The 14,895-nt window shown below is 40.2% G+C and overlaps 1 protein-coding gene across 1 annotated transcript; it reads left to right on the forward strand.

Annotated features, from left to right (window-relative positions):
- Nucleotides 1–232: 232 nt before the first annotated feature.
- Nucleotides 233–14,559, forward strand: zdhhc7 (zinc finger DHHC-type palmitoyltransferase 7). The gene is made up of 8 exons (XM_018666955.2): nt 233–400; nt 1,647–1,730; nt 6,865–7,215; nt 8,466–8,590; nt 8,772–8,868; nt 9,527–9,608; nt 10,530–10,660; nt 10,988–14,559. The coding sequence occupies exons 3-8, from the start codon at nt 6,871–6,873 to the stop codon at nt 11,168–11,170; spliced, it is 963 nt and encodes a 320-aa protein (XP_018522471.1). The 5' UTR covers nt 233–400; nt 1,647–1,730; nt 6,865–6,870; the 3' UTR covers nt 11,171–14,559.
- The last annotated feature ends 336 nt before the right edge of the window (nt 14,560–14,895 follow it).

Below are 14,895 nucleotides of genomic sequence, written 5' to 3' on the forward strand. Positions count from 1 at the left end.
CTTTTATAATGCAAATAAGTTACGGAGAATTTTAATTAAAACACACACACAGTGCAGCTAGTCAAAGTTCACATGGGCGTCGTCACGCACTGGATTTAGACAATAGCACCTGCGAGTGGAGAACTGAGATTGCTGCAGTTTTGTGGATATAATTACGTGATTATCCACGTGGTGGCGTTGTTTAACCAAATATTGTTTTGTCCGGCCATTCGCGAACTGTACCGGAGAAACCCGAAGCGAACCCCGGAAGCTTGCTCGGTACTGGTCGCTGTCTGTTTTGTGATGTGCTGCTGCTGCTGCTGCTGCGGGTACGGCTACGTTGGAGCTGGCGTTTAGCTCAAACGGGACATCACAATGTATTAAGAAGACGCCCCCAACAAAAGAAATTAGGATTATTAAGGTACGTAGTTTAGCTGTCACTCGGGAGGCTAAGCTTTTCCACTCGTCGCTCGCATACAGTGTTAGCATGCTAGCCCTGTTAGCTACTGTTAGCAGCTAGCGAGATTTACCAGCCATTCCGGTTGCATGTGAAGTGGCTAGCAAGCTACTGTGCCCGGTGTGTGTTCAGTATCAGTCACGACCTTTACAGTTATCATTGGGGTGCCTGGGAACGAAACCCAGGTCGTTGCTCACAACTTGCTGTTGGTTAGGGATAGCGTCTCTAATAGGAGCACTTACACAGATGGCGGATGATAAATGACAAGGTAGTGATTTATGGGCTCGTCGATGTGGGAAAGGGCTCTAATCTCAGTCACACCTCGCTGACTAATCTGGTGAGGTGCTCCAGTTTGTGGTTTGTGTGGCTGAGGTCAAGGTTAGACAGCCTGTAAAGTATACGATCTTCGCCCTCTTATAAGAAAAAAATGTGAAAATATCAGTTACATTTCGGTTTTGTAATGAATGACATGTATGTTTCTGCTGTCATCAACATCGACCAGTGTGGTTAGTTGATTTCAGAATAGAGGAGGACGGTCACAGCAGTACTTAAAAACAATTCAGAGGTGGTCGATAGTTTTTGTCAGTATATCACAGTAGTTGCTGCACGTCAGCGTTACTATCACCACTACTGTAGTTTGGTGGTTTGCACAGAGACCTCGGTTACACTGAGGTGGTCAAAACACGCTAGATAGGATTTACTGTAACACCACAGGAGCAAGTCAGTAGAGAGAAGTCCGCAATTACACTACAGATTAATGGCAGAAAATACTTGCAGTGTCACCACATTGCTATGAGTAGCTGGCATGATGGGTGTGTTTCCTTTGAGTAAAAAGGGAACACTTGCAAAATCCTGGACTCCACACAGTCTCATTCATCTAGAGAGGAAGCAAGCATTATACAAAATGTGGCAATGGTTGGTAACTGTTAAGTTCATACACTCAGTTTCCAGTTTATTAAGTATACCTAAAGACTAATGCAGTCTAATACAAAAACACTGCAATTCATCTTAATTTCCCTAAGGTTCTGATGTTTGTTTTTTCTTTAAATTGTTTCAAACAGTTGTTATTTAACTGTAGTTTCTGATGCTGTTAAACTGTATTGCGTTTTTTGAGAGGTGTTTCTAATATATTGTCTACACTCATGCTGCAATCAGTAAACATCATAACTGGATAACAGGATTTGTGTGCGTGTCTTTTTTCTTTTTTCAGGTGGCACCCTTCATGCCATTCTACATAGTGCTGGTCCAGGAGGTGTGAATCACAGCATGCTATTGTGAAGAGGAAACCTATTAGGTATGTTGCCTCTCAACTTGCACAACTTTCACAGTGTTTTCAGAGCAAACGGAGAAAGCAGCTAACCTCTTGTCATCTGTTTAAGCTGGAAGAGTGGCATTCCTCATGTTTTCTGGGAGGGCTCTGATTAGTAAGCAAACTGAACAGTCTGCTACCAGAACAGAGAGAATTTACTTGATAAGTCATTTGCAGCCCAGTTGAATGTTGTGTTATATCTTGCCTTGTAATTTTTGTGTTTGAAAACACACCTGCAACCTTGAATTTTACTGGCTTATTTACACTTAAAATCACAGTGATAGAAATGGAAGGGCAAAAAGTTTCAAGCTGCCACCAGTCACCAGAAGTGGAAAATAAGCAGTCAAAGATAGATGAAAGGAGGTGTGGAGTAATCTGAGTGTGCGGACATCCCTTTTTTATATGTATATAAATGAATGTTGGTTGTGGGGCAAATGTGTCATTGAGTTCGGAGCTAGATGAGTCAGCCTTGTGGTATTTGATACAGAGGTCTGTATTTGGTTGTGGATACTGAATCACAACCATAAAAATAACAGGTCAGATATTGATTCTGTGAGTTAAATTGTTGGCTATTAGATTCTGTCATGATTTATTAAGTTGCATCAATATCCCTGCCCTGGGCCTGGGATTTTATTTTTGGTTCTTGCTGTTTTCAGGACGAACAACATTAAGTTGGCCATTAAGCTGTATGGAAATTCAGAAATGTGACAGTGAAACATAAAATCACTTAGCAAATGGAAACCCATTTCTTTCAGGAGTATTTTAGGCTTGCACTGTTGTTTCATTTCATTTTCTCTGACAATACACGTCAGCCCTTGCTATAACTTAGTATGTGATGACTTGGCAACAGAGTGACCCAGCTAGAGGTGACTTCTGGTTGTCTATGTCATAGAGAGGAGAAGAAGAGCGATAAGGAAGGCGGGGGACCAGTGGCTCTTGTGTTGTGCCCTCTGACTGGGAAGGGCAGACAGCTGGACAAGCAGCTGGTGTGGCTTTAATGGACCTGCCTTTCATTGACCACAGAGAAATCAATATGCCTTAAACTAGCCAAGAGCGATTTTCTGCCCTCTCAAGAACAATGCTTTTTAAAAAAAAAAAAAAAAAAAAAAAAAAAAAAAAAAAAAAAACACAGAACAATAGCATGGCATCAGATATTGTTGATGTGAAATAAACAGCACTAATACACTTGTTAAAGGTCACATTAAGAGAGGCACCCTTTGTCAGGTACACATAAAGCTTTTAAAAACAGCATCGCATTTTTCGACACATTACTACAGTAATTTTTGGTATTTTTTTCCGTTATTTTTTATTTAACAGGACAGATTGAACATAATCAGGAGATAGGGTTTTGTAGCTGAACTTAAATCAAAAAAATGCTTGCTAGCATTTTCCAGCATTTCTCCTCAGTTTCTGTAGTTCCACTGGCATTAGCTTTGTGAATATCAAACAATGTATGTGCCATGAGTAATTCTCCACACAGCTCAAGTTAACTGTTACCAATTGAACCCCTTGTCTCCAATATTTCTCAACTGATAAAAACTGAGAATGTTTTCTGTTTTTTTTTCCTGTCATTGTAACGTGCTGCTCTGATTAATTACAGCGAAGCGAAAATCAGTCACTATCGTTTCCTGAGCTGACTCATTCAAATCCTGATACGTCATTGTCTTCTGCAGTTCATTTATTTACTAGATTATGCTATAAAATGTAGCTTCTGTCATTTTGCTATGTGAAATAGTGCTGTCAACTGAGACAGAGCTTTCCTCCAGCCTTTACCATCATGATGTAGAAAAATATCTTTTTGTATTTTTTATTTTTAAAGAAAATACAGAAGTGTTCACACCATTCAATGACCCAAGCTGTCATGTCATTAATTTCATCTGCAGCGGCTGTTATTTGGTTCACACACACATTCACTCTGCTCACTGGCTGGAAAACCAAAGTGTTTCCTGTCTTCTAATGGTGTTTGGTGGGGCAGTTATGACAGCAGGTATAGACACAGCAAACAAACACAGGATTCAGATTTATAGAGCCAGTACCGATTCATGAAACACAGACCATAATCCTGATGATCTTGAGACATTCTTCATCTCATTACATATGCACAATAGAGAACAAACCCACTGCTGTTATAGCAGTAAGCTTAAATTGAAGCACCACATTGTTATGATGTGGTTGAGAGCATAGTATACTCCTGTACACCTACAGAGGTGTATTAGTGACTCTGAGTGATTAGACCTCTAGTTGGATGGAAGACAGATGGAACTATGTTGTGATGCGAATGAGAAGAGGGCTAATACATGATTGAAAATATCTGAGTGGGTGGACAATGGGTTTGAAGGGGCTTTAATGTACAACTAAAAAATTTAAAAATAATTATCATGTGACAAGCCAGACTAAAAGCAATTCTCTAACAGTTGTAGAAGCCGTGCTGCATTTAACTTTGTTTTCACAGAGCCAATTTTTTTTTTTTTTTTTTTTTATCTGAAACACTTTATCTGTAGAAGAGCACAACAGATCTAGATTATCCACAGACAAGTGTTGAGTGTTTTTCATTGTCTTTACCCCAGTACCCCACTGAAATGCTTTCAAAATTTGAACTTAACAAAATTATCACACAGGAAATACTCCATCTGTATAAAAGGCTTCACTTTGCCAGACTGGTAACTTATCTGATATTCTTTTTTTTTTTTTTTAAGTGATTTCAACCAGGGCTTTTTATTGCATGTGTCTGTCTGCATCTACACCTTCAACTGTCTAATAAAGGAAAAAAGGGAAAGTCAATAATATCTGTGTGCCAATCTTTCATAAACTGCTAACTGTTTTGCAATATTAGGTGTTACTTATTCAGGTGATGGCTGTGTTATGTTTGAATTTAACTCTAAAAATAACCCAGTCCTTATCCACGACATGCATACACAAATTCCTATCAGTCCCTCCAGTATGAATGTCCGTGGATGTGTTTCCATTCTGTACAGTTGGCATGCCATTGAGATGGGGTCTCTCAGGAAAACTTGACCCCAGACCCCACTAATGCACAGAGTCTAGACTCAGAGGCTACAGTATTAAACCTGCACAATTTGTATTAGCTGTTAGAAAGTGTTTAGGAAGTGGCTGTTTGTATTCTTATAGGCTTTTGTCACTTTGTTCATAATGTCTGTGTGAAATGTGTGTTTCTGTGTCAAATATTAGAAGTTTGAATTCAAAGCCACACTCCAATCTTGTAGCTTTCATGCAGTGTAGGCATAGGGAAGCCCTTTTCAAAGTCGGTAATATGGATTTAAAAATCACAAAAAATTATATTTCCTGGGACAGTTTACAGCGGTGTGACATCTACCACAACAAGCATGCACAGGGTGTCTGCAGGGTTTAAATTACTACGTGGTCTGAACAGGAAGACATCTCTCAGCTCTACAGGCAAAAACTCCTCTCATCCCCTTTGGCATTTCAATTTTGCAAGCAATTTCAACGACACCCACTGACATGGAAAGTTTTTGGATGCAAGCAGAAACAAACAGCAGTGTGGTGTTCAGAGAGCAGTCTAGTTGGCTAGTCAGCTAAAGACTGACAGCTTAGCGCTGCACCACCCATCTCACTGGAAATGCCTCATTTGATTTAAATGCTTAGCAAAAAGAAGGAGTCATTTACTTCAAAGCACCAGAACACCACATCAACAAATGGAATAAGCACCTCTACCTTACAGCTTAAGCCAGTTCTGTTGCTTCGTAATGATTAAACAATGTATGGCCGGTATGGAGGGTTGTTTAGCAAGTCACAAATGTAGTGCAACATGTGCAGAACAAGTTTCTAATGTCTTTCCTGCACGATGCATTCCTGTGATGATGACAGACCTCAAAATCGCACTGCTATGTCAAAACAGTCTCTATTTAGCAACAACCTGTTTTCGGCTGAATATGCAGTACAGTTAAATATACTCATATGTACACACACTCATGTACTACACTGATATCATCAGCAGCGGGTTTTTTTTTTTCTTCAGTCATCAAGGAAAGGCTTTGAAACTGGTTAAAACACTTCGATGATGCAGATACAACTGAAATTCGTAGTAGTGTCAGCTTATTTAGATCAGATTGCGTGTCCTGCTTTTTCTGTAAGGGAAACAAAGATCTTAGCACAAACCCAGATTTATGTCTCCTACGTGCCTAAAGAGCAAATACACATCTCCACAATAAATTGAGTGAAGACACATAACATATTTCATTGTATTTAAGTGGTTAAAATGATTTTAGTGGTCTTTTAAAAGAATGAATGAATGTTTTGCCTCTTTGTGTCATGTGGAAAGACAAGTTATCTTGTCAGCTCCCTGACTTTTCTTTTTATGTGAAAGGACCCTAAAATCACAGATTATTCAGTATATTTTGGTACTGTGTCATTCTATGGGTTTACTTTGTCTCAGTGAGCCACAGTGAAGCCCGCCGGCAGCAGGTAACTGGGTCTACGGATTATTATTAGCCTGTATTCCTCATGCACGTGTACCTCAGCTGCAGGATCAGTTTCCTAAAGGGACCGGGGCAGCTATCGATTTATCTTGAAGCCGCGGACATGGTCTCTCGGGCTGCTCCCGAATGTTCTCTTGTGACCTTGACATGAATGCAGAAGACAAAACCTCCAGTGACTCATGTCTCTTGTAATAACAGCTGCATGGCTCAAAGGGTGCTGAGATTGAAGAGTTGAGTCCAAGGTTGAACCACCCTTGTTTATACATTTTCTATGCCCCACTAGTGGCAGGGCTACGGAGGGACAGTGATGTTAGTTGGTTTGTTGGTTGTCTAATTCTTTGGTTTGATTAAGATGTCTGAACTCTTTTCTTGAAAGTCATGTATACTTGGCCTGCAATTTTTTTATTAGCTGTTAAGTGTCCATCCTTGTACCCTTGTTTTAAATATATCATTATAATCTTTCCTACCTCAGTCTCTCATTTCTCAATCCCTCTGTGGTTATTTTTCAAAAATCCTGAACTCTGTATAATATACTGCCTTTCATTTGTGTATTTTTCAGTATAACAACATTTGTTAAAAATCATGTGTAATAATGTAAATACATATAATGTATTTGGGGAAATGCAGACATTACAGACTTAAATGATTTCCCCTCTCCTTAGGGCAGGATGCAGTCTTCAAACCACCGACTGCGAGATATGGAGCAGCACCACCCGCTGCTGTCGGCAGGTGCAGATGTCGAGACAGGGAGCCTGGCAGCCGGAGTTATGGTCGGGAGTCCCCATGCGGGTCACACAGCGGGGAACCGCACGCTTTGGTTCATTCAGGACAGCTGTGGCATGGTGTGTGCAACCATGACCTGGTTCCTTGTACTGTATGCTGAATTCGTGGTGAACTTTGTCATGCTGCTGCCCGCCAAGAATTTCTGGTACTCGCTTCTGAATGGGGCCACCTTCAACTCCCTGGCTGTGCTTGCACTGGCCTCACATCTGCGCACCATGTTGACTGACCCGGTAAGGATGCTAAAGAGAGTGAGAGTGGGTAAGATTGAGGACACAGATGCAGGGGGGGAGAAAGAATGAATCATCTTACTACAATACAGTTTTATTGATATGTAATGTGGATAGTTGTTGTTGCTCACTGATGTAATCTGGGACACTAAGCTGATGGGCAGTGTGTGGGGGAACGCTGTTTCAAGAAAGCTGTTTCGAGAAGCCTACTAAGTCTGAGTGTCGTCTGCCACAGCATTTTGCCACAACATCCACACATTTTATTTACTAATCTATTAGTAGCATTGGGAGTTTTCAACCAAAATATTCCAATTAGAAAGGCCCAGGAACAAAGTTATGAATTTACTGTTTACATTTACACCACATATAAACAACTGTAAATGCTCTTGAAGCTGTTGTTTCCATTTTCATCAGAATTTTTTTAGTCAAACAATTCCATTTGTAGAAATTTCACATTTTCTCCTCAAAGCTTCTCCACATTTTCTCCTTGATACTGTTTTTTCCATTGACGGCAGCTTTTTATTTGTCTTGTATGATATGAAGCCATGTGATATATCCAAGCAATTGATTATTTGCTGCCTTCCGCTACTGGAGAGTATGAGAGCACAGTCAAAAGAATGTGCCACGGGGATTATTCTGCACTTTGCTACTGATATTTTGTGACTAGTCTCAGCGAATTCAGCCATCTTATGCCGCAGGGGGTTGTAGGTCAAATTCTGTCAGCGCTGCTGCAGCAACATTGACTCATACTTGCTCAGAGAAACTAGATGTCTGATGACAGCTCCACCGGTGCTTTCTCATCCAACAGCCCAGCCTTAACAATTGCTCCATTTTAAAGACCAAAATAGTACACAGAAGGTTTTGTAATAGTGTGCCAAACTAGGGTTTTGACTAAGCTTTAAAGGAATGAAATCTATTTGTTCAATTGTAATTCACTCAGGTAATGGCCATATTGTACGCTACTAGGCCAAAGAGATTGCTTTAGTTTAGACATACCATGCCACTGTGTCAAGCTGCACAAATAGCCAGTAGAATAAGTGTTTCCTGCTAATATAGTCAAAATCAACATTCGGTCATGCCTAACTCCAAAGACCAGTAGACACTGGACAAATAGTGGGTGTTTCACAAGCTGAGAAATGTAAAAACAGTTGGTAAATTGTTGCATACACAAAGACAAGCAGCTAGGCCCTAAACCAGTGGCTTTATGCATTTATTTGCAACTGATAGCTTTTGTCTTTGACTGCCTCTCTTAGGGTGCAGTTCCTAAGGGCAATGCAACCAAGGAGTACATGGAGAGCTTGCAGCTGAAGCCTGGTGAGGTCATCTACAAGTGCCCAAAGTGCTGCAGTATCAAGCCTGAGAGAGCACACCACTGCAGGTCTGTAAAGCTGTTGTGGCTGATTTTACACATAAGTAAATTACTCCTTTCCCCCACATTGTAGCATCCAAAATTTTAAAAACATCTGTATCTGCATATGTGTGAACAGGAGGAATATCATTGATGACATTAGCATTAACAGTCAGTGTGTCATGCATTAACATCTCTGTCCTTCCTGCAGTATTTGTAAAAGATGCATCCGGAAGATGGATCACCACTGTCCCTGGGTCAATAACTGTGTGGGAGAAAAGAATCAGAGATTCTTTGTTCTTTTCACTGTAAGTGCACAGAAGTAACTTGTGGAGTAATCTGCTAGATTTGTGGGGATTAGAAATGCACATTGTAGATGCAGTCTATTGCTTAAATCACTTAATGTTTGTCATTTACTATTTATATTTAAAAATGTCATTCATTTTGACTCCTGTACTTAAGACATTTTTTTTCAAGACATGTTTTTAATTTTGCAGTTATAATATTACATGATATTACATCAGACTAGAGGGAAGAACTGGCCACACTCCCATCCCATGTTGAAAGTCATCTCACTGATGAAATAACCAGCTCAGGTTCATAACTCAGCTGTGATATAGTGCCCAGCAGACTCTACATGAAATGTATTCTTATAGCCATATGTGACTCCTCTTGACAAAATCGGCACTTTTTTATGGCATCATATGCTGACTGGAACTTTTTTGATGACAGAGACATAAAGCCATTATATATGGCTGACCAGTGCAAGGTCACCTGTGCAGTTAGCTTTATTTACAAATAGATGTATTTGTAAATAAAGTGTGCAATTCAAAAAGCTTTAAATTTTGACTTCCATATACTGCATTACCACAGTATAACCAGCCTAGTGGGAAAGGCTCCTCCTTTTAGCCTAGTCTCTCTCACTTTTTCTCACTATCTCTCCCTTTTCTGCTCTTCTCTCCACAGATGTACATAGCCTTGATTTCTGCCCATGCCCTGGGCCTCAGTGGAATGCACTTCTTCACCTGTATTAAAGTCCAGTGGAATGGTAAGGCCTCTCTAAAACATGAATTTGAGTCAACAATACAAACACAGAATTTGATGTATTTTATGAGTCAGAAACGCAACTATGCGTGATCGAAACAGCTTAGAGAGATGAAGAGAGACAGAGCAGAGACAGAGCAGAGTGGGAAAAAAAGAAAAGAGATTGTTATCCTGTTGTGAGAACAGCTGCTCCGCACAGGTCATTGGAGTTGAGCAGCACAATCATCACAGAGCTGCCATTGATCTTTTCCTGCTCCCTTGTGGGTCCCTCTGTAGGAATGAACCAGAAAATGAAGATGATATTTCATTCTTAGAGCTCCAACTCCTACTGCCCTCTACAGGATGTCTTGACTTTGGCAAAGAAATACTTTCCACCAACAAACAATCCACTACTCCAGGCTACTGCTACAGGTGTTGAACGACATTTAGATTTACACCATTCTCGTTGCAGCTAGTTACAATTGGGAAACAGTACTGGGTAGGATGCATTAATTACTGTTTGCACCTCCAGTCCTATGTTTAGGTCAACTGCAGGATTGCAGCATCAGAAAGGGAAGACACACGCTAGATTACGAGGGGGCTTCAAAAAGTTCATGGAAAAAGTACATAGCTAAAAATCATATGCAGGGATTTTGATCTCAATGCACCTGTATGTTCTCGTACCAACATGTCATAATATGTTCTAACATGAGCCCTTAAATGTATGTTGCAACACAAAAATAAACATCATATCTTAAACCATTTTTTCCAACTGTCCTTTTTCCACAAACTTTCTGAAGCCCCCTCGTATTTGCTCTCATAACTTTGTTGGACTTTTTTCCCGGGAAGGAATGTAAACCTTCAGTCAATTTAGTCAGGGTTTCATCTGACACTTCAGTTGTTAAGTGCAAAATAAAAACCTCTCTTCCTCTCTTTCTGTGATCAGAGTGCAGTGACTTCTCTCCAGGGGTGTCTGTGCTGCTTCTGATCTTCCTCTGTCTCGAAGCCATCCTCTTCCTCACTTTCACAGCTGTAATGTTTGGTACGCAGATCCACTCCATCTGCAATGATGAGACGGTCAGTATCCACGGTACCCCAGGGGGGTTTGTTCCTCTCAGCAAAATGTTTGTGTTGCAGGGAAGGTCACTGTAAGATGAGGGCATCCAGGAAAGAAAAGACAAGGAAACCTCAATAAAATGCTTTGGCTCTTGAAGTATGCATTATATGTAGTTAGTTTAATGTAAGACATTATTTTCTCAGATGAGGAAACAAAATATCAGGTGTGTCCCAGTGCTTTTTCCCCATTTTGGTGTAATTGTGTATCCTGCGGTGTTAATGAGCCAAAGCAAACAGGTAACTAAATGAGGAATCTCTCATTTACAGATGGGTTTGAATGTCTTACAGGAAATTGAACGTCTTAAAAACGAGAAGCCCACGTGGGAGCGTCGCATGAGATGGGACGGAATGAAAGCTGTGTTTGGGGGTCCGCCCTCTCTGCTGTGGTGCAATCCGTTCACAGGCCTGCGTCTGCGGCGCCTGCTTCTATTAACCTACAGTCGCCGCGGTGGCTTAGAGTTTTCCGTCTGAGAGCAGGGCAGCCTGCTGCAGCTCAACCAACCGCCTGTAAAGCAAGACTTCTTGTACGCCCCTGTTGGCTGGGGCTAAGATGGACCCCTGCTCCCTGAGCCTGTTTTTTGTGCGTGGGTGACAGGGAGACCGGCTGCTCCAGTGGGACCCCGGCGCATCAATCAACCACAACTGAAAGTTTGTATTCTCACTCTTACGTGCTGACGTAGGCCGAACACTTTCGGTCTGCACGAGTATGCTGAACAACTGGAATATTGTTTTTAACATGAGCAGCTTTTGGGTTTGTTTGTGTTTTTAGGTAAAGCATGCAGTATGTAACTCAAGTGAGTCTTTTCTTCCTTGTGAGACCATCCAAGGTGCTGTTTGAACTCAACTTATGCACCTTCAGTACACAACTTCGGCAGTTTGTTTTCTCTGCTACGCACATGAGATTCAATATATAGTGTTTGAGTTTTTTCGAGGGGATATCAGCAACATATCTTTCATCATCACTGGACCCAGACGAGGGAATCTTAAAAGGGGAAATGCTTGAAACTGTTTCTGTTGGACCCAGACGAGAATCACAGTCAAGGACATGCACTACTCACATGGCACTTGAGGGAAAAAAACCTGCATATGAAGCACAGTGGACATCAGAAATGGAACTGTGCTGCCTTGATTTGCATGTATGACAGCTCAATCAGTCAGCATCTCAGCCAGAAAATGAGGCTTTCACCATCTTCAAATGAATGAACAGGCTACTGTGAACACAAGCCTCATTCTTATTCAAGAGGTCTGGGTGGCTTTTTCCTCTCTGCTCATCATCTTTGTCATGTTTTTCCTGCCTCGGGCTGAAGTTGTTCATTCTTTAGGTTTCTCCAGCCAGTTAAATTAATTTCCCTTTTTTTTAATAAACCGCTGAAGCTTCTTTAATTTTCAGTGACCACTCCTCAGCAGTTGACCATAATTTCTCACTGGAGATGACTGCTGTTATTCTGAATCTTCATTTGCGGAGGAAAAAAACATCACAATTTTGTATTAGTCATATGTATGTGTTCATAAATATGCCATTCCTCCATTCTTCTACATGCTGCTCCACATCTTATTCTCTGCAACAGATTGGTGACACTCACACCACTTACACCCTGTGTTCTCATAATGAAGCGATTCAGGTTGAACAACTTTGGCTGCTGAAAAGACCGAATGTTATTAAGTTTGAATTGTTTTACTCATACTCAGTTTTTCTCTGTGGAAAACTGGAGGCTACTTGTAGGAATCCATATGCAAAAGCAGTTAGATAAGACTTCATAGCATTTAAACCCTGATGATATAAAAAAAAAAAAAAAAAAAAACCTTACAAACCTCCCCAAAACAGAGCCAAGTCTCAGACGTGGTGGCTTTGCATGCTCCTTGGCCACGAAGTGGTGCAACATTTTGAAAAGGAGAATTAAAAAAAACTAGTACAACCTCCTCTTATTCGTTGTGAGCTCATTCTGGTCCACAGAGCCAAGCTCCTTTGTGCAGCCAGACTGTAGAATTATAAAGGCGCTGCTTTGCTGAAAGAGGCTGAGGTACCAGGCTCATTATACAAGCTTTAATACTGAACAAAGTCTCGGGGAGCTCAGCAGATGCTTGTGAGGCCTTTTTTTTCTACTTCACTCCAGAAATGTCAAACCCGTAACATCTAGTGGCAGGACAGTAGCACATACTTTTCCAGTGTTAATAGAACACTTTTCCATGCCTTTAAAAATCATTCAGTCAAGTGAATTTATCAGCTTGAAAAATTTTGTCATTATTGCCATATTTATGAAAGTGTACTCTCACTTTGTGACATATATGTCTCCTATTTTTACTCAGCATAAGCAACGGGCCTGTTTGCACTGGATGAATGTGGCTTTTTGAATCTAGAGTGCAAGATTTTAAAATCCTGACTGATAGGCTGGTATTGTCAAAGTGTTCTCAGATTGTAGATTCACAAAGTCTCATTTTTATGTCGTGTTGGGACAATGTACTGCTGTTTGTTCTCATCTGTGGTTGTCAGGAGAGGGAACTCTTAACTCCACTGTTTACACTAAATGATGATTATCTACGCTCTGTGGCTATAATGTTTCGAGACACATGCTGTCGTTAGAATGTAAAACTTATCTTTTTTGGGGACTAAGGGACACAGCACTGAAAGCTAACTGATATCAGGGGATTTTATTAATGCTGGCCTCTTACTTCTCATCTTATTCTGCTCGACTGCATCACCTCAGCGACAGTTTTTGGGTTAAACGTTGGGAGAATATCACTTTCTTATTCAAACAATGTCATGCTTTCTCTGTAGTCAGCATGGTTCATTCAATGAGTCCTAACATGCTCAATGTACTTTTTAATGTATGAGTAGCAAAGTGAAAACAAGTCAAGTTAAGCCAAACACAAGGCATGTCCATACAAAGCATAGGCATTAGAGAGATTGTATTGTATCAGAAAACAAGAGGAAAAGTCATACTGTTTAGTTTTGCAGATGCACAAATATTTTGCTAATCAACCAACAGCTGTTATTAAAAATAATTGCAGGTATTATATATTAGTTGTAAAATTACATCCAGAGCCAGGGAGAGGCCTAGAGTCAAAAAATCCCAAATGCCATTAGAACACAAGTGAGTATCTGAAACAAGAAATTATGTAATGGTGTGCAGGACTAATACACTGCTAACCCTTAAATTGTATTTGTAGGAAGTAGGAGAACATCAGAGCTAATCATGGATTGACAAATATTAAGTGTTGTCTGGGTATAAAGCTTGGTTGATGTATACCATTTCCTATTTCACAATAGGATTAATCCTGTTTCATGATCAAACTCAGATGCTGTAATCAAAATGTCTTAAATTGGTATTCTGTTACAGGGTATGCAGTTCAGCAACAGAATCAGCGAATGATCATTTTTAAGGGGTTATACAGTAAATGTATTTTGAGCCTGTCTCCACTTTCTGCTGTATGACCGAGATGAACTACAATCAACACGGGGAGAGAAATCTACCATGTGTAAAGCTGTGTTTAACCAATACAACACTATTCTGTCAGAGGCTTCTCTCACACTAGTTGGGGATTTGTGCAGAGAATCTAGGATAAAGAGCATTTTGTGATGTATAGTAATTATCCTAAACAGGCTGGATGTTTAATCACAGATTTACCATTAACATTGCCATAGAAAGTTGAGAATGGTTGAGAATGGTGAATCCTACTCTCGTGAGAGAACGTTTCTTCAAGAACAAAAGTCCTTCAGCTTTATAAACAAAGTATAAAGGTTACTATTAACAATATATAAATGGAATGTTTTATGCTTTTTTTAATTAATGTGTCATTATCTTATAATGTCTTCTATCTTTAATGTCATTCTTTTACATAATAAACTTGATTAAATTAAAGTCATAAATTGTGATTGATTGTTCATATTACATGATTGCTTTCTTTCTACTCCTGAGTTGGAAACACAACTCAGGTGTGTTGTGGAAGTGCTGTGGGTTTCACGCTGACATGTTGCAAAACTGCAAGAAGGAAAAAAGAATGCGGCATAGGTGTCAGATCGGCAAGCGTACCTATTAAGTTAGATTAGCTTTCCCATAAATTATTGTTTACCCTTACTTGACAGTGAGTTATCACAAGCTGCAACAGAGATGAACTGAAATAGGGGAACTGGAAAAAAGGGCTGCAGCAGCGTCAAGGAGATAACATCCAGTTATGAAGAAGTGAAACATTCTGAG

This window comes from Lates calcarifer, linkage group LG2 (genome assembly GCF_001640805.2).
Source record: "Lates calcarifer isolate ASB-BC8 linkage group LG2, TLL_Latcal_v3, whole genome shotgun sequence".
Lineage (NCBI taxonomy): Eukaryota > Metazoa > Chordata > Actinopteri > Centropomidae > Lates > Lates calcarifer.

Coding starts and splice junctions, on each gene's coding strand:
- zdhhc7 (XM_018666955.2), top strand. CDS start 6,871: ATGCAGTCTTCAAACCACCGACTGCGAGATATGGAGCAGCACCACCCG. Junction 7,216..8,465: donor GCACCATGTTGACTGACCCG/GTAAGGATGCTA, acceptor TGCCTCTCTTAG/GGTGCAGTTCCTAAGGGCAA. Junction 8,869..9,526: donor GATTCTTTGTTCTTTTCACT/GTAAGTGCACAG, acceptor TTCTCTCCACAG/ATGTACATAGCCTTGATTTC.